Here is a 25,709-nt window from a genome sequence, read left to right as displayed (position 1 = left end):
AAAATTGTTAATTTGTATGTCCTACAAAAATGCTGATAAAAACCAAGAACAAACAGTCTGAATCCTTTAATCACAGAAATAAATACTGAGATTAGTATTAGCAGTGTTTGCTAAAGAACTACTTTTCTAGGGAATTATTTGATTAGGGCCAGTAAGCAACCACCTAGATAAAACATTTTAAACATGGTGTTTCTATATAATTTATTATTTTTGTCTAATTTTGGCAGTCTGTTTGAGTAAATCTACACTGAGGTGAATAAGACAAGAGTCTCTCTCTCATCTCTCAAAGCTCCCCTAGAAACCCCTTCTTTTCAGCAGATACATGAAGTTAAGTGATTTTACCTCTGCATGGTCAGCCACCACCATCAGCTCCACGTATTTCATGCTACTGCTGACATCCCTTCTTTCCTGCAGGAAGAGATAAACAGATATGACTGAACATAGGCTAATTTGATATACCAGAGAAGAAGTGCTGAGCCACTGCTTTAAAATCTGAGTTTATGAATTTAAATACTGTGAGACATGACTAATTGGGACTGGGAGACATCCTGTGTCTTTGGATAGGGACAGACACTCTATTCATGTATGCCAATGCAAGAACAATGTGTCCTTGGTTTAGTACCACTTTAGTTAGCTCTTCACATTTATTTAAATAACAAGTTTATTATCTGGTACTTTCCATGAATGGGATACAAAATAGGGCCTGAACTCTTAAAAAACGAACTCTTTTTTTCTTTTCTTAACAAATCGCCATTGAAAGGAGGTGCTTAACCAGGAAATATGTGGTGTCAACTTTAAGAGGTTAAACTAATTATTTTAATATTTTATATTCATTTCCTATAAAGTTTTGCGAAACTGTTAACAAAATGTGTGTAAATATTGTATTTAAAATTCAAAACCTGATTTGTGTGATTTTTGCAATTTTCTAGCTATAAACATTTAAACATCTCTTTTGACCAAAAATACAGAAAACATTTTTCATTGTAAAATATTATTACAATTTTACATTTTCTATTTTAATATAATATATATAAAATATAATTTATTCCTGTGATCAAAAGCTACATTTTCAGCATCATTACCCCAGTCTTTAGTGTCACATCACATGATCCTTCAGAAATCACTTTAATATGAATTTTTTGGGAACCTGTGAGATTTTTTTTTAGGATTTTTCGATGAATAAAAAAAAGAACAGCATTTTTTTACAAATATATTTTATGTAATTATATACACTACCGTTCAAACTTTGGGGTCTTTTATCTTTCTTTTATTGGCAAGAAATTAATACTTAACAATTAATAATGATGAAAAGTGATAGTAAAGTCTTATTAAAAAATTCTATTTTTAATAAATGCTTTCTTTTTAACTTTGTATTCATTAAATAATCCTGAAAAAAAGTATCAGGTTCCAAAAATATTAATCAGCACAACTGTTTCCAACACTGATTTCTGAAGAATTATGTGACACTGAAGACTAGAATAATGATGCTGAAAATTCAGCTTTGATCACAGATGTAAATGATATGTTAAAGTATATTAAAATAAAAACTGTTATTTTAAATTGCAATAATATTTCACAATTTTACATTTTTTTCTGTATTTTTGATCAAATAAATGCAGCTTTGATAAGCATATGAAACGTATTTAAAAAAAAACATAAAAAATCTCACTGTTCCTAAACTTTTGAATGATCATTAGCTGCGTTTCCATTACAGATTTGTGCGAAACTTTGGCGCTATTTTCTAAATGTCGATTAAACAGTATTGCGAAATGACGGCGTTTCCATTAACCGATGTTATGCGAATGAAACTTAATTTTTTCCTCTTGCGATAAGTCATATAATAAGCTATATTTAATCGAATGTGACCTGTAAATGCAAAAAAAAGTTTCCATTGCTGTTTTGCGAAATATTCCTTTTGCGAATTGCCTGAAAAACCACATCATGCAAGCTTTTTTGCGATATATGAGAGTTTTTGCGCAATTGACGCGTTTCAAAATTTCAATTTGTGCAATTTAAAGGGTAATGGAAACGCAGCTATTGATGAAACATTAACACAAATATATTTTAAAGTCTATTTTAGTCTACTTTCAAATATATGTAATGTACATAATGTACAGAATTGCATTTTTTCTGTATGGGAATAATTTAAGAGATTTTACATTTTGATTTTTCAATTGTTGGATATAGAAGGTCAAGACCTCTGCGGTGAGACAGACCAAATGTATCATTATTAAAAGTGGTATATAGATATTTATTGTTTCTAATACTATGCTAGGTTGATTTATGTTGCTAGGTTGATGTAACTGATGTAAAAAAAGTGAGAAATGTGTTTCTAATGCTTTAAAAATGCCATTGGGGCAACCAAAATGTACCATATTCATTAAGTGCTGTTAGGACTTTTTTAATGGTAAAGCAGCCATAAGATGACAATAAACCTCTTCAAAATAAAACATACACTGATCCGAGAGGTTCTCTAGTTTGGATTTGGGTTTAAGGGTTGTTGTACAGGAATCCCATGTTACCCATGATCTCACCCTGTTGGTCCGCTGAGGCTGTGCCATGACATCAATCAGCTCCTGAAGGCTTTCCGAGTGATTCCCATCTCCATGGTAGTGTCCGCAGGTGCCCACTGGCATTTTCAGGCTCTGAGCGTTGAATACAGCATGTCCCTGAGAGTGTGTTTGGTCTGCTAGCGGTTCGATCATGTAGCTCACACTGTTATTAACTGTTATCATGCCCCTGGGGATTGAGAAGACAATATGTCAATCACTAAGAGGTTAAAACTTTGAGATTCTCTGATCAAGGGAAAAATGACAGTCATGGATGTTTAAACAGGCCAACAGGATGGAAACCGCTCAGCTGGGTTTTGCACGGGAAGCAAAGTAGCTTCACAACACAAAATGATCTTTATCCCGGATGGGAGGGTGAAGAAAGAAGGGAATAAAACTGAATTGATAGCCAACTTGTGTTTATGCTGAACTGGGTTATTTAAGCAAAAACAGATTTCCCTGCTTCCTGGATCTCACAGTTTTTCCCAAACACAAGCGCAGTTACACACACAACGCCTCACAGATGTGCAGTGATGACCTACTATCAATGAAAATGCTTCCACTGCAGAAATGCAAAGTAATAAGGCATAAAAAGAAGCCAAATCAAATAAGATTAAGCTTAATGAGACCGCTTCTAGCCTATAAATGTAAAAAATGTGCTTCTTTCTGTAGAAATGAGCGTCCTGCAGAAGTTGCAGAATGCCTAATGATGTAAACCAGATTTTTGAATGTCAACTAAAAACATGTTGGCATATGTGTTGACATTTCCATGATGCATAAATGACTAGACAAAAATGCTTTCATTCTTCTTATTTAGTGGAATCATACACTGCAGCTGTGAAGATCATCTGGAAGGGTGTGTGTATACACGCTATAAAATGCTCCAGTTCTTCCTTTCTCCAATCAAACCCCACTCACTCAAGATGTGCTGGCTTAAATATTCATCGATCTTTTTGGATCAGTCAATGCATGTCTGTTCTTCTCCGGTTTGAGTCTCTGAAGGAGTTGATGCGCTCAACGGGACTCTATACATCTACCCTCGGCCCACTCAGAAACCCGGAGACCTGGCCACGCTGCTACAGTGAACTTGCTGAACTCACTTCCTGGGCTAATAAACTTCAACTTTTGCACAATGAAAACATGCCCTTGTGATGCACATGTTTTAGTCATGTCACTAACGCTGACGTTTTTAGATTCTGACATTTTAGTAAATGGTTTTGTTAAAGTCCTAATAACTAACCAGGACACAGTTTTGCATGATAATGTCGGGAAAAATACACTATAAAATGTAAATCTGAATCAAAATTAAGACTAAATAAATGCAAAAATGCAAAAGTGTTTTGTATAAATGAAAAAAAAAATGAAGCTATAGCTGACAGTAGGCTATGAGTTATCATGATGACCCACTAGTGGCACTAAGAGGAATTGCAAAAAATATTTTTACAAAAAGGTTTTAAAAAGTTTGTAATCAGTTAAAGAATTCTCTTATGCTCATCAAGGCTGCATTTACTTGATGAAAAATACAGAAAAACAATGCAATATTGTGAAATATTATTACAGTTTAAAATAGTTTTTTTCTATTTTAATATATTTTAAAATATAATTTATACTTTGTGGCAGAGCTAAATTTTTAACATCATTACTGCAGTCTTAAGTGTCACATGATCCTTCAGAAATTATTCTAATATGCTGATTTATTACTTTAATAATCAATGTTGGAAATTATTGTGATGCTTAATATTTTTTTGGAACCTGTGATTTTTTTTCTGGATGTTTTGGTGAATAAAAAGTAAAAAAAAAAACAGCATTTATTCAAAATAGTAAATCTTTTCTAACAATATAAGTCTTTGCAATCACTTTTTATCAATTTAACACATCCTTGGTATTTAAAAGTATTGATTTCTTTCAAAAAATAAAGAATACAAATTTACTGACCACAAACTTTTAAATAGTAGTTTATAATGTTACAAAAGATTTCCATTTTAAATAAATCAGGGTATATACAGAACTTCTTAAGTTGAATTTACTACCTTTTACTACCTTTTTAATACCTTCAAAAAAAAAATTTAATACCAGCGCAACTTAGAGCTGCAACTGTAGTGGCGTAAATTAAATATCTTTCCAAATGGAATAACATATTGCATCACATTATAACTTATCAACACTGGACTCAAATTGCCCAAAGATATAAGAATAGAAAAGACAGAAGAGGAAGGAGTCATCTTCTTCATAGATCATTAGTCAGTAAGTCTGATGTGTGAGCAATCTAAAAGAGGTGGTCGTAAAGTAAGCACAGGTGTTATTAAAATAAATTAAGCTGATACATTTAAGTAAAGCAGAGGGATTAATCAAGATGTCACAATGGGCCTTTGACCATAGTTTTTAATCAACATCAAAAAGTAACAATTGCATAACAATGTTTGATATTTGAATGAACAGTGGTTCAATTAGGGCCTTAAAAATAAAAAGAGGAAGCAACCAGATAATAATAAAGTGCAACTTTACACTGTAATTATATAAGTATGTGACAGATTTCACTGCCTGTAAAATTGAGCCTATGTTGACCAGTTATTGGCATGTTTACTCATTTGGCTCTTAGTAGAATAAAGTGCCTTAATAGTAATTAATAAAGTGCAGAATATCTCGTTAACTATGTGCCAGTCGGTTCTCTGCAATCACACTTCCCTATACAACCTCCACTAAATGACTAAATGTCAATCAAAAATATTTTAAATACACAAATATTATCAAATATCAATGAATTATTTAACTATTTACACTGTATCTGCAGAATTTTTAAATATCAATTTAAGGCAATTTATGACCCTTTTTTAAGAGCTGCATAAATGCATAAAATTACATGATTTACAATTCAGATACAGGTTTTCACAAAAGCAAAAAATCTTATACAATGGCATTTCAGCCTTTATACCATTAAAAGGGATAAATCAAGCATATAATGCATTATATTTATTAATAATTGTTAAGATTTTTAGAAAGCACATTAACTTCTTTCACATTTACAACTCTATGTGTTTTTACTGCATAAAAACATTGGACGATATTTACAATAATCTGACTAAAAACAGCTGAAAATTTGGACGTGCAAATTCATTCTCAATCACGAGGGGGCGCTTTAGTAGCGCTGAAATACTACGGTTTCCCTAGTAACGGTGCACACAAATGAAATCAGCATTAACGCTGTTTTATCAGGCAAGAAATGAAAATGCCAACGACACTTTTCTGAGGACAGTCAGTACCCTTCAGATACATTCATATAAAGACATCCGTGCAGCATTTTAAGTTTTAAACGTGAAGCATGCATATTTATTCAATGACATCATTGCCTTTTAGTTTTATCCAGCCCTATCGCGATTCTCGTCTTTCTGTACCCAAATGTAAGACCTCTTAAAATTATAATTAAGCCTCTTTTGATATGGAAAGCTGCTCGCTATGTCCGCGCATCCTGGCTTGGTGGCTATTTGATTCCATATTCCGATTTGAACGGAAGCGAGCTCGCCTAACATTACATGTTTGCCAGCAAGCCAGCCGCTAACTTACCCAGTTTGTTTCAGCGCGCGCACGAACGAACACCACCTCACATGATATCGCTCAGGTCCTACTCTCAACATATAAATAAATCCACGCAAATTTTTGAAGAAAGGCCTTCACTTAACACAAATAGAAAATTTATCTACAAAAAATAAAACAAAAAATGGGCTCGAAAATTTAATACTTCGTCAGATGACGTTTATTACTTTTTAATACTTTTTAATGGCCTTAATTTTGGCTAATTTTATTTACTACCTTTTACAACCCCGCGGACACCCTGTAAATGCTGTTCTTTTTAACTTTTTATCCTAAAAAGTATTTATAAAAAATAATTAAGGAGCACACATTTTTTCAACATTGATAATATATCAGCATATGCGAATGATTTCTGAAGGGTCATGTGACACTGAGTAACGATGCTGAAAAATCAGAGGAGTTCACAGGAAACACTACATTTTAAAATATATTCACATAATATAATAATAATTAACAATATTATTTTTTTTGCCTTAATGAACATAAGAAATTTGTAAAAAAAAAAAAAAAAAAAAAAAAAAAAATCAAACGTTTGAATGGCAATGTATATATGTGTAATACAGTAGTCAACATCTGAAGTGGATCAAAAAAGTTTATCAAAGTTGTCCTAAGACAAGAACAGGTATTGTTTGGGTTCAAGGACAACTTTGATGAAAGGTTTTGATCCACTTCAAATGTTGACTACTGTATATATATTAGGGCTGTGCAATATAGCGAAATATCAAAAGATGAAGAGAAAAGCTGTAGTTCTTACCTGAGTCCAGCACAGGTGCTGATGACCACACTTGAGCCCTGGATCCCTTTGACTGACCCATGATAATAACAGTGATCCTGGAACCAAAACAACATAATATAACATCAGAGAAAAGGAGAAAACTCACTCTGAATTAAAAAAAAAAAAAAGATTATCCGTAATAGATGTTTTATTGCTTTATCTAATCTAGAATTACTTTCACAACATTGACATCACACATACTGAATCATTTTAAACACTGATAAAGGCAAAGCAAAACAAATTACTTGTTTATGTAGTGATTTAGAGCCTATTAGTTTACTGTGACAACCCAGTTTATCATAAGATTACCATGACAATATGAGATATTCATGTGTAATATAGCTGTGAACGATTGTGATACGGCTCCTGCACTCACCCTGTTGGAAGGCCTGGAAAACTGACGGGCTCCATTTGGATTGTACCATATCTCCTGATATTCAGAGGAGAACAGTTCCCTTGGAGAAGAACATACAAAATAATTCAGCTATACATTTAATCAGCGCACAGCTGGTATATAACCAGACAACTTCCATCACGTCCATAAAGAAATAACATAAACACTTCCAACTTGTTTCCATTCCTTCTCTGGAGTTAGACATGAATCAGGATTTGATCCTCATCAGATGTAGGTTATTTGGAGAGAAGAAACCAAAAGGACTGGTTTTATTTCAAAGGATTTCTAGACAGAAAATGGCTGACAGTGTGAAGTCTCTTTCCTTTAATGGCCTTGAGCTCATTAAAGATTCATTAAAAGTAGCTGAATGCTTTGAGAATCAGAGATACTCATTAAGTGTGCTTACAGTCTGAGAACAGTCTGTTTATTTTGCTTATATACTCTTCTTTCTCCTCAAAGTTTGAAAGGTTTTTGTTTAGCGATAGTTGTTCGTGAGTCCCTTGTTTGCCCTGAACAGTTAAACTGCCTGCTGTCCTTCAGAAAAATCCTTCAGGTCCCACAAAATCTTTGGTTTTTCAGCATTTTTGTGTATTTGATCCCTTTCCAACAATGACTATGATTTTGAGATCCATCTTTTTACACTGAGGACTTATATGTAACTATTACAGAAGGTTCAAATGCTCACTGATGCTTCAGAAGGAAACACGGTGCAAGAACTTTTTGAATTTGAAGATCAGGGTAAATTGAACTTATTTTATCTTCTGGAAAACATGTAAGTATCTTCTGTAGCTTCTGAAGGGCAGTGCTAAATGATACAAATATGATATTTAGGCTAAATAAGAAAAATGTATGCATCTTCATTCTGTTCAAAAGTTTTCACCCCCAGCTCTTAATGCGTAATTTTTCCTTCTGGAGCCTCAGTGAGCATTTAAAACTTCTGTAAAACTTGCATATGAGTCCCTCAGTTGTCTCAAAATCATACAGTCATTGTTGGAAAGTGTTTCAATACACAAAAATGCTGAAAACCAAAGAATCTGTGGGACCTGAAGAATTTTTTCTGAAGAACAGCAGGCAGTTTAACTGTTCAGGACAAACAAGGGACTCATAAACAACAACCACTAAATTAAAAAAAAACAGCTGTGGATCATTCAGGTAACAACAACGTTTTAAGAATCAAGTGTATGTAAACTTTTGAATGGGATCATTTTTATTTATTCAGCTATTATTTTCTTTTGTGGACTATATGCAATGTCTTATTTTGTGAAATATCTACTAATATGCTAAAAAAAATAACAGATTCTGCAAGATGTATGTAAATATTTGATTTGATTCTGTACATACAATATACTTTGAAGACACAGTACTGTGTATACTAAAAAGTGAAGTTAAAGTTAAAATCTGTTCTGTACCACTACATCTTAAATAAAAATTTACACCAGCAAAGGTTGTTGAAAGAAATGATGCATTATGAACACCTGCAACAAGATGGGAACTGATACAGTCTTACACTAAAAGTATATTTGACATAACAATTTGACTTGCTAATTGAGTCTGTCTGAACCTAACCACACATTGTGGTCTCATTCTGTCTCTCTCTCTCTTTCTCTCTCTCTCTCTCTATTACACACAAACACATAGATCTCAAGCGTCTGTCCCTCTTTGTTTAAATAAGTTGGCCCAACAACACTTGCTGGACACAGTCCAGACCTACTAGGCCGCAGCCTCCATCACCCCCACGCAGGAACACCCACAAGGCAGCACAAGTCTGCACTGGCCCTGCAGGACCCTGGATCTCTGCCAGGGAGAAAAAAAAGTGTCATGGACGCGAGTGCAAAGAGGCCCTCAGAGACATACCGGTCATACACCCTTTTGATATACATTGAGCCTTAGCTCAGAAATACTATCACATGGGTCCTTTAAGGTCATGTAAGTATAAGTCACAGCATTAACATAAACTGAATCCCCTAATACTAATATGAGGGCAATTCTGGATAGAAACTACTATGTCAGTAGTACTGGTTGTTTTTACAATTACGTAGATATTAACTAGATTTTTTTCCTGCGTCAGAATCACCACACACATGCGTTGTGGTACTCTTGTGAAAACTGACACGGAAGAGAAGAAATTGTTGAATAAAGTTGTTATTTTTGGTTTCTTTGTGCACAAAAAGTATTCTTGTAGCTTCATACAATTAAGGTTGAACCACTGATGTCACATGGACTAAACTTTACCTTTCTGGGCCTTGAATGTGGTAGTTGCATTGTTGTCTATGCAGGGTCAGAAAGCTCTCGGATTTCATCAAAAATATCTTAATTTGTGTTCCGAAGATGAACGAAGGTCTTACAGAAAGTTTGGAACAACATGAGGGTGAGTAATTAATGAAAGAATTTTCATTTTTGGGTGAACTATCACTTTAAGAAACATCGGCGCAAAACTTGCTGCCAAACTGTACTGTAACAGAAATATTTGCTCAGGTTTTACAGAATATTTGGTCAGGATTATGTCATCCAATCAATTTTTCCCTCTGTTAAGACTAAAATTACTCTTTTTTTTCAGCAAACCCCTATGAATGACCCACAGACACCTATCGTTTACTTTAGAAGACATTGATTTATCAACTAGGGTCGTATGCATTACTGCCGTGTTCACTTTGTGTGGTTTTTGAAGCCTCAACTTCCCATAAACTTGCATTATGGCATTACAGAGATGGATTATTTTTTCTACAAATCTTTGATTGCATTCATCTGAAGAAAGATAGCCATGTACATCTGGAACAGGTGAGTAAATGATAAGTGATTTTTTTTTTTTTTTTTTTTTTTTTTTTGTGGTGTATGAGAGGAAACACCCAATTCTAATACTAGTATAATACTAAATGATTAATATTTACTAAATAAATGCCTCTCCTGTTTGATTTTAACTTAAGACATATGCATACAGTGCCTTCATTATTTCATATTTTGTTGTTGCCTTGTGTTAAACTGCTTTAAATTGTTTTTTTCCCCCACATCATTCTACACTCCATAAACCATAATGGCAAAGCATTAACATCTTTGGAAATGTATTAAAAATAAAAAACTGAAATTATTCCATTGCAAAAGTATTCAAACCCTCACCTGAGACAGTTGAAATTTAGCTCAGGAGCATTCATATTGCTTGTAGATGTTACTACACTCCAAGTAGAGTTAACCTGTGGATACTTCAACTGAATGGGTATGATTTAGAAAGACATCTTAATAAAAAAAAAAAAAAGGTCTAACGGCTGAAAATGCATATCAGAGCAAAAACCAAGCCCTGAGGTAAAAAAAAAACTGTCTGTAGAGCTCAGAAACAGGTTTGCATCAAGCCACACATCTGGGCAAGAGCTGAGCAATTGATGGAGAAGGGCTTTGGTTAGAGTGGTGACCAAGAACCTGATGGTCACTCTAGTTGAGCTCCATAATCATATATGCAGGAGATGGGAGAAACTTACTGGGCTTTATTGTGGTAGGGCAAAACTCAATCATCTCCTCAGTGAAAACACATGAAAACACACTTGGAATTAGCAAAAAAAAAAAGCACCTAAAGGGCCCTCAGACTGTGAGAAGCAAGATTCTCTGGTCTGATGAACCTCAATTCCAAGCATCATGTTTGAAGGAAACCAGGCACTGCTTATCACCTGCAGAATACCATCCCAAAAGTTAAGTGTGCTGGTAGCAGCCTCATGCTGTGGGGCTGTTTTTCAGTGGCAGGGACTGAGGGACTCGTCAGAGTAATAGAAAAGCTCAACACAGCAAGAAACCCAGTCTAGAGCATTCAGAACCTCAGACTCTGAAGGTTCATGTCTCAAAAGGACAATGACCCTAAACACACAGCAAGAGTGGCTTATAGACAACTCTGTGAATGTCCTTGAGTGGTCCAGCCAGAGCCTGGGCTTGAACTCAATCACACATTTCTGGAGAAACCTGAAAACGTACATCTGTCCCCATCCAACCTGACAGAGCTTGAGAGGTGAAGAGGTGAGGCGAAGAATGGCAGATAAATGCCAAATGCAGATGTGCAAATCTTGCTGCATCATAGCCAAAAAGACTTGAGGCTGTAAAGCGGCTTCAGCTAAGTACTGAGTTAAGGGTATGAATACTTATGCAATGTACTTATTTCAGCTTTTTTATTTTAATAAATAAAAATTTTATACATTTACAAAGTTGTGACAATTCTGTTTTTGCTTTGTCATAATGGTGTATTGACTGTAGATTGATGTGGAAAAAAAGTAATTTAAAGCAGTTTAACATAAGGCTGCAACAACGTAACAACATGTGAATAAATGAAGGGGTATGACTACTTTTGCAAAGGCACTGTATATTTTATATTCCACCAAATAAACCATAAGAATCAGACACTTACGCATGAACATTTTTCACCCTGTAATCAAATGTGTTAACACTGACATCTAGTTAAGTATAGGAATTGAAGAGGTTGACATTTCATGAACAGTCTTCATTTTGAAAAGAAAAGTATGTAGTGACCACCTTTTAAACAGACAACGGCAAACTGAAACACGACATCTATTTCAGGCACACTTAGTTTTTGACAGACAAATGATGAAGGCGTATAATTTCCAACTTTGACAGCGAACACAACAAGGTCATTTCATTTCCAAATACACTCCACGAGTGTGGAATAGCACTCAGGACAATATTTGGGGCAGTAGGCCAGAGGGGTTCTTGAGTGTATCTAATACCCTTTCAAACAATGCATGCCTGTTGACCCAACCCTCTGCAGTAAGAGGGAACTAAAACAAGGCTTGCACTTAATCTGCCACACCACCACCCAATGACCCAATATGTGATGCTATATAGAGCCCAGCCATAAACAGCCACCGGGCCAACAAGAAGACTCATACATTAACAATAAACTGACTCTGGCTGAGCATGACGCTATTGTCCCTTAGGCTCTGGAAAAGTAGAGTGAGTGAGAAAGAGATAGCAAGAATTTTACAGACAGAAAGAAGGATGTTGTGCTTACCAGGTGGGCGATTAACAGAAATTTTAAGTGGCGCCTTGGCAGTTGTTTTAGCTACACGATAACAAACACTTACAGAAAGACACCTATAAAACAAACGCTGGCAAAAATAGACCCTGCAGAGAGTTTGACTGTGGTCCAAACTAACAAGACTAACTGTACAAGGAGCTGTTGAATAACTGTTTGCCTAACTTGTTAATGGTCATGACCACCCATTAATATTTCTTACCGGCAATTAAACTATATTTCACACAATCTTTATTACAATACACACTACGTTTTTGTAGTGTAACAAGAAGATTTTTTATGTTTTTAAAGAAGTCTCTTCTGCTCACCAAGCCTGTATTTATTTGATCCAAAGTACAGCAAAAACAGTAAAACTGTAATGTATTTTTACTATTTAAAATAACTGTTTTCTATTTGAATATATTTTAACATGTAATTTATTCCTGTGATTTCAAATCTGAATTTTTGAAATCATTATTCCAGTCACATGATCCTTCAGAAATCATTCTAAGATTCTGATTCGCTGCTCAACATTTATTGTTTTTATTATTATGTAGAAAACAGCTGTAAGTAATTTTTAAGGTTTCTTTGATGAATAGATAGCTCAGAAGAACATCATTTAAAAATGTCTTTATCATCACTTTTGATCAAGAAAAACATATACATATGCATATACACTGACTCCAAGCTTTTGAATGATGTAGTGTATAATGTTACAAAATATATTTTTTTTTTTCAGATAAATGCTGATCTTTAAATCTTTCTATTCATCAAAGAATCCTGGAAAAATTCACTCAACTTTTTTAAATATTAATAATGTGTTAAATAAAATGTTTCTTGAACAGCAAATCAGCATATTAGAATGATTTCTGAAGGATCATGTGACACTGAAGACTAGAGTAATGATGCTGAAAATTGAGCTTTAATCACAGGAATAAATTACAATTTAAAATATATTTAAATAGAAAGCAGCTATTTTAAATAGTAAAATATTTCCCAATATTACTGCTTTTTCTGTATTTTGGATTAAATAAATCCAGGCTTGGTAAGTGGAAGAGACTTCTTAAAAAAAAAAACATGAAAAATCTTACTGTTCAAAAACTTTTGACTGGTAGTTTATCTGCCTGTCTATCAGAATCAAAAAAATAATAATTCTAAAAAATCTCTGTGGTAAAGTCTTGGTCAAATCTGAACAGGATTGAATGCGAATTAGCGTTTTGCCAAATTCCTTAACTCAAATTTGCTGCATAACTGCATAAAGTTTCTTTCTTCCTCCCTCTGTATAATCTAGGAAAAGAATATTCATATATTACACCACAAAGATGCAAAATGGAATGATTTTCGACCCACAGAGCACTAAAAGGGTTGGCCCGAGGCCCGACAGATGCAGTGATGAAGAGCTGTGTGTTTGAGACACGGCCGTCTGGCAGCAGCTGAAACAAAGAGCTCATTTCAGTATAGACGAGCTGCGTCTCAAGGGTCATTGGGCCACATTTTCTCCTCATATCAAATGACATCATTCTAGAAGGAGGGCGAGGGAGGAGGGAAAGCGAGAAAGATGAAATAGGGACATCACAAACAGACAGAGAATGATTGGAAAGGGTGAAGAGAGGAGAGGAGACGGGCTGGAGAGGAGGATGATGTAATTGAGGGCATTGCCTCGGCCATCGCCATGATGGAGTGGCTTTTATTGCCCTATGCAAGAGCGTATAAGAGGCTAAAAGCTTGGCCGAGCGCTCTGCCCTCTAACTGACAGCCAGTCAGCCTCCCAAAGGGGTTGTCTGAAAGTCAAACAAGCCAATGGATGTATAAGAAAATAAACAGAAGCAGCAGAATGCAGGAGGCACACATTAAACTCGGCATGAAATCAATTTTGGCCACAAAAAAGAATGAAAAAATATAAAATTACAAGATTAAAGTTGTAATATTTTGAGAATAAAGTCAAAATTACAAGAATAAATTCGAAATGTTTTGAGAATAAAGATGAAATGTTTTGAGAATAAAGTCAAATTACCAGAATAAAGTTGAAATGTTTTGAGAATGAAGTCAAAATGTTTAGAGAATAAAATTGAAATGTTTCGAGAATAAAGACAAAATGTTTAGAGAATAAAGTTGAATGTTTTGAAAATAAAGTAGAAATGTTTAGAGAATAAAGATAAAATGTTTTTAAAAAAAAAAGATGGAATGTTTCGAGAATAAAATGTAAATTGTGAGAATAAAGCCGAAATTTTCGAAAATAAAGCCGAAATTTCAAGAATGAAGCCAAAATGTTTGAAGGATAAAGTCGAAATTTCAAGAAGGAAGTTGAAATGTTTCGAGAATAAAGTCAAAATGTTTCGAGAAAAAAGATGAAATGTTTCAAGAATAAAATGTAAATTGTGAGAATAAAGCCGAAATTTTCGAAAATAAAACCGAAATGTTTCAACAATAAAGCCAAAATTTCAAGAATGAAGCCAAAATGTTTCGAGAATAAAGAATAAAGTCGAAATGTTTCGAGAATAAAGTCGAAATTTCAAGAATAATGTCTAAAAGTTTCGAAAATGAAGTCGAGATGTTTTGAGAATTAAGTCGAAATTACGAGAATAAATTCTAAATGTTTAGAGAATAAAGTGGAAATTGCAAGAATAAAGTCGAAATGTTTTGAAAATAAAGTCTAAGTGCTTAGAGAATAAATAATTTTCGAGAATAAATTCGAAATGTAAAAAAAAAAAAACTAGAAATTACGAGAATAAAGTTTAAATGTTTCAAGAATAAAATTGAAATGTTTCAAGAATAAAGTCAAAATGATTTGAGAATAAAGATGAAATGTTTCGAGTATAAAATGGAAATTGTGAGAATAAAGTCTAAAGGTTTCAAGAATAAAGTCAAAATGTTTCGAGAATACAGTCAAAATGTTTTGGGAATAAATCCGAAATTTTAAGAATAAAGTCGAAATGTTTCGAGAATAAAGCTGAAATTTTAAGAATAAAGTCGAAATGTTTCGAGAATAAAGCCGAAATTTTAAGAATAAAGTCAAAATGTTTCGAGAATAAAGCCGAAATTTTAAGAATAAAGTCAAAACGTTTCGAGAATAAAGTCGAAATGTTTTGAGAATAAAGTCGAAATGTTTTGAGAATAAAGTTGAAATTGCAAGAATAATGTCTAAAAGTTTAGAAAATTAAGTTGAGATGTTTCAAGAATAAAGTCGAAATTACGAGAATAAATTCAAAATGTTTGAAGAAAAAAGTGGAAATTGTGAGAATAAACTTGAAATGTTTCAAGAATAAAGTTGAAATTTCAAGAATAATGTCTAAATGTTTCGTAAATTAAGTCAAAATTACGAGAATAAATTCAAAATGTTTAGAGAATAAAGTCGAAATTTCAAGAATAAAGTCGAAATGTTTCGAGAATAAAGCCGAAATTTTAAGAATAAAGTCAAAATGTTTCGAGAATAAAGCCGAAATTTTAAGAATAAAGTCAAAATGTTTCGAGAATAAAGCCCGAAATTTTAAGAATAAAGTCAAAATGTTTTGAGAATAAAGCCGAAATGTTTCGAGAATAAAGTCGAAATTGCAAGAATAATGTCTAAAAGTTTAGAAAATTAAGTTGAGATGTTTCAAGAATAAAGTCGAAATTACGAGAATAAATTCAAAATGTTTGAAGAAAAAAGTGGAAATTGTGAGAATAAACTTGAAATGTTTCAAGAATAAAGTTGAAATTTCAAGAATAATGTCTAAATGTTTCGTAAATTAAGTCAAAATTACGAGAATAAATTCAAAATGTTTTGAGAATAAAGCCGAAATGTTTCGAGAATAAAGTCGAAATTTTAAGAATAAAGTCAAAATGTTTCGAGAATAAAGCCGAAATTTTAAGAATAAAGTCAAAATGTTTCGAGAATAAAGCCGAAATTTTAAGAATAAAGTCAAAATGTTTTGAGAATAAAGCCGAAATGTTTCGAGAATAAAGTCGAAATTGCAAGAATAATGTCTAAAAGTTTAGAAAATTAAGTTGAGATGTTTCAAGAATAAAGTCGAAATTACGAGAATAAATTCAAAATGTTTGAAGAAAAAAGTGGAAATTGTGAGAATAAACTTGAAATGTTTTAAGAATAAAGTTGAAATTTCAAGAATAATGTCTAAATGTTTCGTAAATTAAGTCAAAATTACGAGAATAAATTCAAAATGTTTAGAGAATAAAGTCGAAATTTCAAGAATAAAGTCGAAATGTTTCGAGAATAAAGCTGAAATTTTAAGAATAAAGTCGAAATGTTTCGAGAATAAAGCCGAAATTTTAAGAATAAAGTCAAAATGTTTCGAGAATAAAGCCGAAATTTTAAGAATAAAGTCAAAATGTTTTGAGAATAAAGCCGAAATGTTTCGAGAATAAAGTCGAAATTGCAAGAATAATGTCTAAAAGTTTAGAAAATTAAGTTGAGATGTTTCAAGAATAAAGTCGAAATTATGAGAATAAATTCAAAATGTTTGAAGAAAAAAGTGGAAATTGTGAGAATAAACTTGAAATGTTTTGAGAATAAAGTCGAAATTATGAGAATTAAATCATAGCAAAACATCCCCCTTCAGGTCATAGTACACATGTTTTGTTTTGGTTTTTTGCTGTGAAATCCATACCGATTTTTTAAAATAAACATTTAAGACTTAAGCAATTTAGGATTACTTGATTATCCATATATCATTTTTAAAAAATCATGTTAAAATGTGAGTATTAAATAGTGTGCCATAAGGATTTTGAGGGGGAAAAAACACAAATGCAAATCTTTTTCTTTAATATTTTTGTCTAAAAGTTCAACTAAATGTTCCATTAAAAAAAAGATCATCCAGGCTATTTTTCAGACTTTACAGGGTTACCAAACATTCCTTGACTTATTGTGAATGATTCGTCAGTGCACAAATGTTTGTCTTTGTAATACTTCATCAAAATAAGTCAAACTGCCAAACGCCTAACTCCAGTTTTCTACCTGACACCCATTTTTCACAATTCAATCAACTCCAGATGGTAAAATCCTGCTCTAAATAATCTCTATTTGATTTTAAAATATGTTGACACTATAAAAGCAAAATGGTTGTGGATGACATTTCAGCTTGACTAAATAAATCACCACTAGTAACCTAATAATGCCTTAACGACACAAGCCAGCATTTTGACTGAAACTATTAGGGAGGACACAGCCTCAGACCCAAGACTAATGTTTCCTCTGAGATCTGTCAGCCCTCCAGAGAAAGAAAACAGACAGAAACACAAGAGGGATAGTGTGAAAGAAACTTCACTGGCAGGTCAGTAGACATATTCTTGAGTCTGTCATGTATACTGGTGCAAAAGAGAACGAGGGCTCTAGAGAATCAGTTGGGTTGTGGGGTTCCCTGCGACTTGAGAATACTTGAGCCCTAAAAATTATCTCTCCACTGACCTTCAAGGCATGCTACCCCAGTCTCGCCCCCCTCAGAAAACCTGAATCAGCAGTGCCCTGCCTGGATCTAAACCCAATCACCTCCTCTGGGTCCATGAGGGCAAACATTCATTAGAATAAAAGCCTGGAGACTCGGCCAGCACACACACAAAAGCTTTCTCCTTCAGACTGTGATGGATCTATCCTGGATGACGGCCACTGACTACAGATGCCTGGAGATTCACAGCTGCTTTTTGATATTCTATGCATGAGTGCTCACTTTTAAATGGAGCAAACAAGACGTTCAACTAAACAAGAAGGCAGAAAGCACAGAGATTTAACTTCATAACATTGTCGCGGAAAATCTTTAACATTTCCATCACTGACAACCAAACCATTCCCCTGAAATCAACCATACTGCAGCTACAACCCTTGCAAACCTAAGAAACTTGTTAACTAAGCATTATATTTAAATGCAGATATAAGATAATTTGCATATAAACAAGGACAGTCAACAAAACAAACTGGCTTTAACTATTAAGATTTATCAGTTCAATATGTAAATGCTTATAAATGAGAGCTCCGTGGCAGTTTAACGTGAGAGAAGCTGAAATGTCTGATACTCGAAATCATCTGTCAAGAAACCTAATTAGCATGGATTCTTTTTCCCACTGAGTGACGCATGGGTGGATGGAGGTTAAATAGCTAAAGAGAGGGAAACACACTAGTTCACAGGCTATGAGATGTAGGATGACTCATAGTAAACCTACCAAAGACAGAAAATATCTCTAATTATTGACAAACTTGACCCCAATTAGCCTTTGTACAGAGATGGATATCTTTAAAGCCAATTCCCTTGCTTTTATCTTGTCGCATAGCCTAAATATTAAAATTACCCACACAAGCTTGTATTACTATTCAGTGCTTGGACATGAATGCAGGGATGAGCATGGTATAGCTAACACTACATTGATTTTGCAACAGCCTTAATCGATAAAATGTCTACATGTAAGAACATCTTACTAGCGTTCAAACCTCCGACATACAAAAATAGCTCTGGCAAGACACCTAAAACAGAAATACGTCATATCAGTGCTACTCAAATAGGACAGAAGTAAGCTTACGAGTGAGACTTTCAGTTCATTAACTGCTAAAGGGAAATAACGAGAAGAATGTGGTAAATGGTAAAACTGTTTGCACTACAAACCAATGTGATCATATTTAAGATAATACATTAAAATTAGGAATATTACGATTGCTCGATTATAATTTGAGTACTTGATTATAAAATATCCTCGATTTTGCCTGTGTTGATTAACTGGCAAAATCCCGAAGTGGCACATTCCATGGACGAAAATCCATGAAAAGCATTTAGACCGTTTTTTTAGGCTTCATGAAATATTAAATCCATTTAAAATTCACAAAAGAGCATAGTTGCTATTGTGAATTCACAAAGGCTGCGATTCAGTTCAATATATACGTCATTATCTTTCTATATCGCGACTTCAAAACAAAGGTTTGAACCCTTGCTCTGAGTTGGCATGTTTTGATGTCCACATGTTCTTGTTCAAGAAATGACAGTTGCTGTAACAGTTCTTTCATAAAGTGGCCAAATATTAAAGATTAAGTAGACATTCAAATTAAATGTTGTTAAACAAGGATTAGATCGTGCCGTAAAGTGTAAAAACAATCGTCAGGCCGTTGGCGTCCTCTGCAGTTATTTGATGTAATATATAATGTCCTAGACTAAAATGTAAGTCTGAGCTGAAATAAACTTGGTTTAACTGAAACTAATCTTTAGGTTATTGCACCCTGAGTCTGAAATTTTTGTCCGAATTTTTCGCACGTTAAAAATAAGTACAGCCTCACGTTGTGGTTCAGTCATGTTTACAAACTGCCTCCAAAACCTTCGTCCATCATAAAAAAGTTCAGATCATTCGATTTTCTGCGTTTTCTGTAGCAAGCATTTTGATAAGAAAGGATAACAAATACGAAAAAACGCATATGAAAATTTCAGACTCAGTGTGCAATGACCTTAAAAATATAACAGTGCTTTTGTTTTGGCTCAAGATGCACACCAGTAATGGTTTTTTTTTCGAAGCACGTTTATAAAAATGACTTAAATGTCTTAATTGAACAGTGTTCTAATCCTGGCTTAGTCGAAGCCCTGTCTGTGAAACTGGGCCTTATGTATTTTAAGTTTAAGTATTTAAGTATTTTTAGTTTTGTTCAATAAAACCTAATGACATGCTTTTTATATTTATTTGACAATCATCAATTATTATTGCCTCATTGCTATTATATGTGACCCTGGACCACAAAACCAGCCATAAGGTTAAATTTTACAAAACTGAGATGTATACATCATATGAAAGCTCAATAAATAAGCTTTCTATTGTTATATGGTTTGTTAGGATAGGACAATATTAGGCCGAGATACATCTATTTGAAAATCTGGAATCTGAGGGTGCAAAAAAAATCAAAATACTGAGAAAATCACCTTTAAAGTTGTCCAAATTAAGTTCTTAACAATGCATATTACTAATCAAAAATTACATTTTGATATATTTATAGTAGGAATTTTACAAAAAATCTTCATGGAACATGATCTTTACTTAATTTCCTAATGATTTTTGGCATAAAAGAAAAATCAATAAATTTGACCCATACAATGTATTTTTGGCTATTGCTACAAATATACCCCAGCGACTTAAGACTGGTTTTGTGGTCCAGGGTCACATATATGTATTTGAAGTCATTTTAAAAACTATTTTTCGATTAGGTGTATTTGTCTTACCACAAACAAAATGATCTGATTACTCGATTAATCGTTAGAATAATCGATTGATTACTCGATTACCAAAATAATCGTTAGCAACAGCCCAAATTTACAATATCAAGCAGCAAAACAAACTGTTTTGTACAGCTAAAAATAGCTGGATGCGGATGAGACAGAAAGCCAAATCCATAAAATTTATAAATGGCCACACTTACATGAAGAAAAAGGCGGATAACCTGAAAATTAGTTAACATTAAATTCATTTCAGTATTTCTGGTTTTCACTATTCTGAGGTCAGTAGGTTTTTTCAACAGGTTTTTAGTTAAATGTATCACATTTAAATATTTTCACATTTTATTCTACACAATAAAATACATTAATGAATAAAATACATTATCTGTGATTTTTGTTGGCACTACAGAGGTTATAATCACACTTTTGCAAACTATTCTAACTCAAACTTTCAGGGAAAATATTTTTGTTGTTTTTTCATAGCTTATGTTTATCTTTTTATTACTGCCGACTGGATTTAAGCTTGTGAGAACTTATTTTCTGCAATAATTCAAAAAGCCTATTGGGTCATCACCCCAGCTGAAAAAAACAACAGAAACCACCAAGGTTATAATGGGAATTGTACTGGATTTAATGGAAACTGTAAGGGTGCCTGTTGGTCTCTATTGGTAATTGGTCGCCTTGTATTGCTGGCTTGTTAAAACCACTAAATCTTAATGGAATATGTCCCAAAACACATTAAAAGGAAGCCATTGTTAATGGTTTTAATGGGTAAAAGTTGATGGTTCGTAATGTTTGTAATGGTATTTGTATTGGAAACCATTAGAATTTCTCTGATGGTTTCTATTGTTTGTTTGTTTTTCAGCAGGGACAGCAGCACTTTATACTGAATATAGACTGAACAAATGCTGACACTGACAAAAATGTTGAGATTACAATGAATTCTATATTTTCAAAGTATCTACCACACAACAGAACTCATACGATATTATGGACATTATCTATTGGTGCTACTCTTCAAAACATTGCTGTTGATCGGTCAACATGTCTTCTTAATAGTTGGACATGGCATCACACTGGAATTCAAGAACAACTTGTTTCTCTGAATTAGGATGTTGCTCAATACTATGTGTAAATCATGACTAAATTCTTGCAAATTATCAACCACATCCTTCCCAAAAATAGCCTGAAACAATGTAGTGCTCGTGAAACAGTGCTAACTGTTTTCTTCCCACCAAAGTTACATCTGTGACAAATGCCCACAGCAGGGTGTCGTCCCCTGGGCTTATCTCAACCAGACACCATGGAGTCGTGCTCTGGATGGATCTTCAGTTGGTAGCCTATGGCTTTTCCATCTGCTCTGATTTCTAGATAGTACCTTTACTAAAATGACAGCACTTAGACAAGGGTAGGGTCGCAACAGCCGTTAACTTCTTACTTCAACTGAAGATAAAGTCCACACTACAGGCTTAGTAACTACTAGCTAGTACTTTGTACTTTATTCAATTTAACAATTTGTTCTTAAGGGTTCAGTGTCATGGTCATTCAAGTTTAATGGTGAAATGCAAAAATATCCTAAGTTGCTTCTTTACATCAAAGCTAGTCATTATTGTGCTGGTTGCAGCTTGGCTTTCCTAAGGTATCCAACCCAGTTTTTGCAAAACAAGAGGTCTGAAGTCCTGTCACTGGCCTTTTAATGCCAATGATACAACCTGATTTATTCTGTTATCAACCTGTTCTCATGTCCACTAATTAACTTATTCCCTAATGGCAATGCGCTCCAGGAGAAGATACTAAACCATGCAACGCACTCAGCTTCCTGTGTCCTGGAGCAGGCATATCAAATGTCACTCCCATGTGGTTTGATACTTGTGCGGTGCAAACGCTCTCCATCAACACATGCACATCTGCTTGTGCCAAGATGAAAAGGGATCCACATAGATGTGTATTTTTGGCACAACGCTATGAACAGCATTTCTTTGCGAATATATCACGACACCTTCAGTGGGTAAGTGATATGTGGCTACAGTAGAGTAAAGCTGGACAGTGAATGGAGATGGTTATTTATAAGACTACGTGTACAAACTCACTCATTTCTCTGGAGTTGTAGAATCAGATCTTCTCCTGCCACCGTTATCTTGACCTCTGCCTCAGATGGATGCTGGGAAGGTAAATCAATCAGGTTAGAATAGAATTACCCAATAAATTCCATTATGCAAAAATGGTGGTAGATACATGATAGTGTTAGAAAATATACAAACTGAGGCAAGTAGTTTAGTTATTCTATACAGTGGGGCTCAAAAACATGAGAGCATCATATTCATTTTTTCGATATTTCAACAAAAACACACTGGAAGTTAGGAATTTAAAACAAATTTTAAATAAAAATAAGCTATAAACAAAGAAGAAATAATCTGAGGTTCTTAAGAATATTCTAATATTTATAATTCGAAATCATATGTTCATGTCTTTCTTTCTTCAGTCATAAAGAAATTATGTTTTTTGAGGATTTCTCTCCATATAATGGACTTCTATGGTGCCCCTGAGTTTGAACGTCTAAAATGCAGTTTAAATGCAGCTTCAAATGGCTCTACATAATCCTAGCCAAGGAAGAAGGGTCTTATCTAACGAAACGATTGGTTATTTCCTAAAAAAAAAACATTTACAATTTATATATTTTTTAATCTCTACAGAGTACACACAGAGCTAGACAAGATGAGCATTTGAGGTTAAAAATTATATAAAATGTATTCTTTTTTTTAGGAAGTAACCCATCGTTTTGCTAGATAAGAGCCTTCTTTCCTCGGCTCTGATGGTTTAGAGCCCTTTGAATCTGCATTTTGGAAGTTCAAACTCGGGCCACCATAGAAGAAGAATTATATGGAGAGAAATCCTGAAAAGTTTTCCTCAAAAAGCATATTTTCCTTACGACTGAAGAAAGAAAGAAATGAACATCTTGGATGACAAGGGGGTGAATACATTATCTGTAAATTTTTGTTCTGAAAGTGAACTACTCCTTTAATCACAAAAGCAACTTTGTCAAATTGTTTAGTTGAACCTTGTACTAAAGGTCAAATGTTTTTGCTTCGAAATATACAGGATGATTTTTCGATTATTTTTAAAATCTGGTTAATATACACAAAGCCGTGGAGTTCATGGCAGTATACAAAATACTAAGACTTTTCAAAACACGTTAACTTTAACTTTTCATTGAAATGGCTAGGCTGAAATATAATGTATTGCCTTATAAAACCAAAATGGTCTTAGATGTTTGGTTCACAAGCCATTTTTCGACAAATTAAGCCGTTTGACAGTATGAAACACAATGAACCCCTGATGCACTACTAGTAAGCTTCTCATTCTCAAAACAACACTACTTCCAGTCAGCATTACCTTAGTGCCCTCATGAGATCTTTTGTGTCTGGCTGGGCTGATCCACTGTGGATAAGTGATAAAGTGCTCCGGGTTGTCATGGATGCGAGAGTCTCTATGCCAACGTTGATCTAATAGTGTAAAAAAATCAATCACGTGAGCAATAATAATCAATCTGACACAATTTCAACGAGTTGCACTGCTCAGCATCTTCTATTCCACGTAGACTTCTACGAAACACAACAACGAGCATCCGCTATTATTTTACAAATACTGTAATATAATAACACTTACCCGTATGTATGCCCTCGCCATGTGCAGTGCATCTTAAAGAGAGATGTAAACAACAACATAATAAAAACAATCGGAACTGCACTGCGCCCGCGATCGTGCAGCGATACAAATGCACGCCCCGAAGCATCATAAAATGTAAAAATAAAAAAATGCACGAAATAAATTAGCCGTGCACGATGAATTATTATCGATTATGAACAGCATTCATGATGAACAGCACCGGTGTGTGTTTGTATGGAGAGACCGACAGAGGCAGTGAGAGGAGCGCATCTTTACAGCCCACTATGCCTCTAATACAAGCACCTCCCTTCAGCCTGCCTCCACCATTCATAAAATCATCTATCTATCTATCTATCTATCTATCTATCTATCTATCTATCTATCTATCTATCTATCTATCTATCTACCTGTCTTTCTATTTATCTGCATGTCTGTCTATGTCTATCTATATCTGTCTTTCTATCTATCTGTCTGTATATCTACCTACCTATCTGTCTCTGCCTGTCTGTCTATCTATCTATCTATCTATCTATCTATCTATCTATCTATCTATCTATCTATCTATCTATCTGTCTATCTATCTGTCTATCTATCTATCTATCTATCTATCTATCTATCTATCTATCTATCTATCTATCTATCTATCTATCTATCTATCTATCTATCTATCTGTCAATGTGCTTTCATTGGAATTGCCAAATAAATGAAAAGCATGTCATCAATGTCTTCTCTCTTGCTGTATCAAGAGAGAAGACATTGATGAAATCTCCCCTAGCTTTCCTCAGAGATGGTCCCAATAATGTGCTTAAAGTCAAGTCAAATTCAGTTTATGCATGATTACATGATATAACTTTTTTAATACTGTATCCTAACTTGTGGATAATTAAGCTGTATATCATATGCTGAAGTACATTTCTGGAGTGTTAAAGTTTAAAAGAAAAAAAATAACAACAACCGTACAGAACCGAAAATCGTGACCCTAAAACCATGATACAAACCGAACCGTGGGTTTTGTGAACCGTGCCACCCCTAGTCTGCATGTTTGTCTATCCCTTTCTGTCTGTCTGACTGTGTATTTATCTATCTATCTGTCTGTCTATCTATCTGTCTGCATGTCTGTCTATCTCTTTCTGTCTATGTATTTATCTATCTATCTATCTATCTGTCTGTCTATCTATCTATTTGTCTGCATGTCTATCTTTCTGTCTATGTATGTATCTATCTCTGTCTGTCTGTATGTCTATCTCTTTCTCTGTATTTATCTATCTATCTATCTATCTATCTATCTATCTATCTATCTATCTATCTGTCTGTCTGTCTATCTATCTATCTGTCTGTCTGCATGTCTGTCTATCTATCTTTCTGTCTGTCTATCTATGTATGTATCTATCTATCTGTCTGTCTATATACCCGTCTATCCATCCATCTATCTATCAAATACACATGATTAATTTTTTAAAAATACCTGAACTAATAGACGTGTTCAGTCATCAATGGCATGTACAGTTGTTACAGTCACTACACACAGTTCTACAGCACTCACTGTTATAATTTAAGC

At 34.0% G+C, this 25,709-nt stretch overlaps 1 protein-coding gene across 1 annotated transcript in view; it reads right to left on the bottom strand.

Annotated features, from left to right (window-relative positions):
- adam19b (ADAM metallopeptidase domain 19b) overlaps positions 1-24,393 on the bottom strand; it is a 40,196-nt gene extending 15,803 nt beyond the window's left edge. Inside the window, exons 1-7 of the mRNA XM_073820370.1 lie at positions 24,152-24,393; positions 23,879-23,988; positions 22,576-22,646; positions 7,289-7,367; positions 6,892-6,968; positions 2,535-2,739; positions 343-408 (exon numbers count right to left, since the gene is read on the bottom strand). Of these exons, the coding sequence (XP_073676471.1) occupies positions 343-408; positions 2,535-2,739; positions 6,892-6,968; positions 7,289-7,367; positions 22,576-22,646; positions 23,879-23,988; positions 24,152-24,281 (738 nt within the window). The 5' untranslated portion in view covers positions 24,282-24,393. The remainder of the gene's footprint in view (positions 1-342; positions 409-2,534; positions 2,740-6,891; positions 6,969-7,288; positions 7,368-22,575; positions 22,647-23,878; positions 23,989-24,151) is intronic.
- Between the last annotated feature and the right edge of the window lie 1,316 nt (positions 24,394-25,709).

The sequence above is a fragment of the Garra rufa genome, chromosome 16, assembly GCF_049309525.1.
Source record: "Garra rufa chromosome 16, GarRuf1.0, whole genome shotgun sequence".
Lineage (NCBI taxonomy): Eukaryota > Metazoa > Chordata > Actinopteri > Cypriniformes > Cyprinidae > Garra > Garra rufa.
The sequence above is the reverse complement of the archived record's forward strand: the minus strand, read 5'-3'. Positions and strand labels throughout refer to the sequence as shown.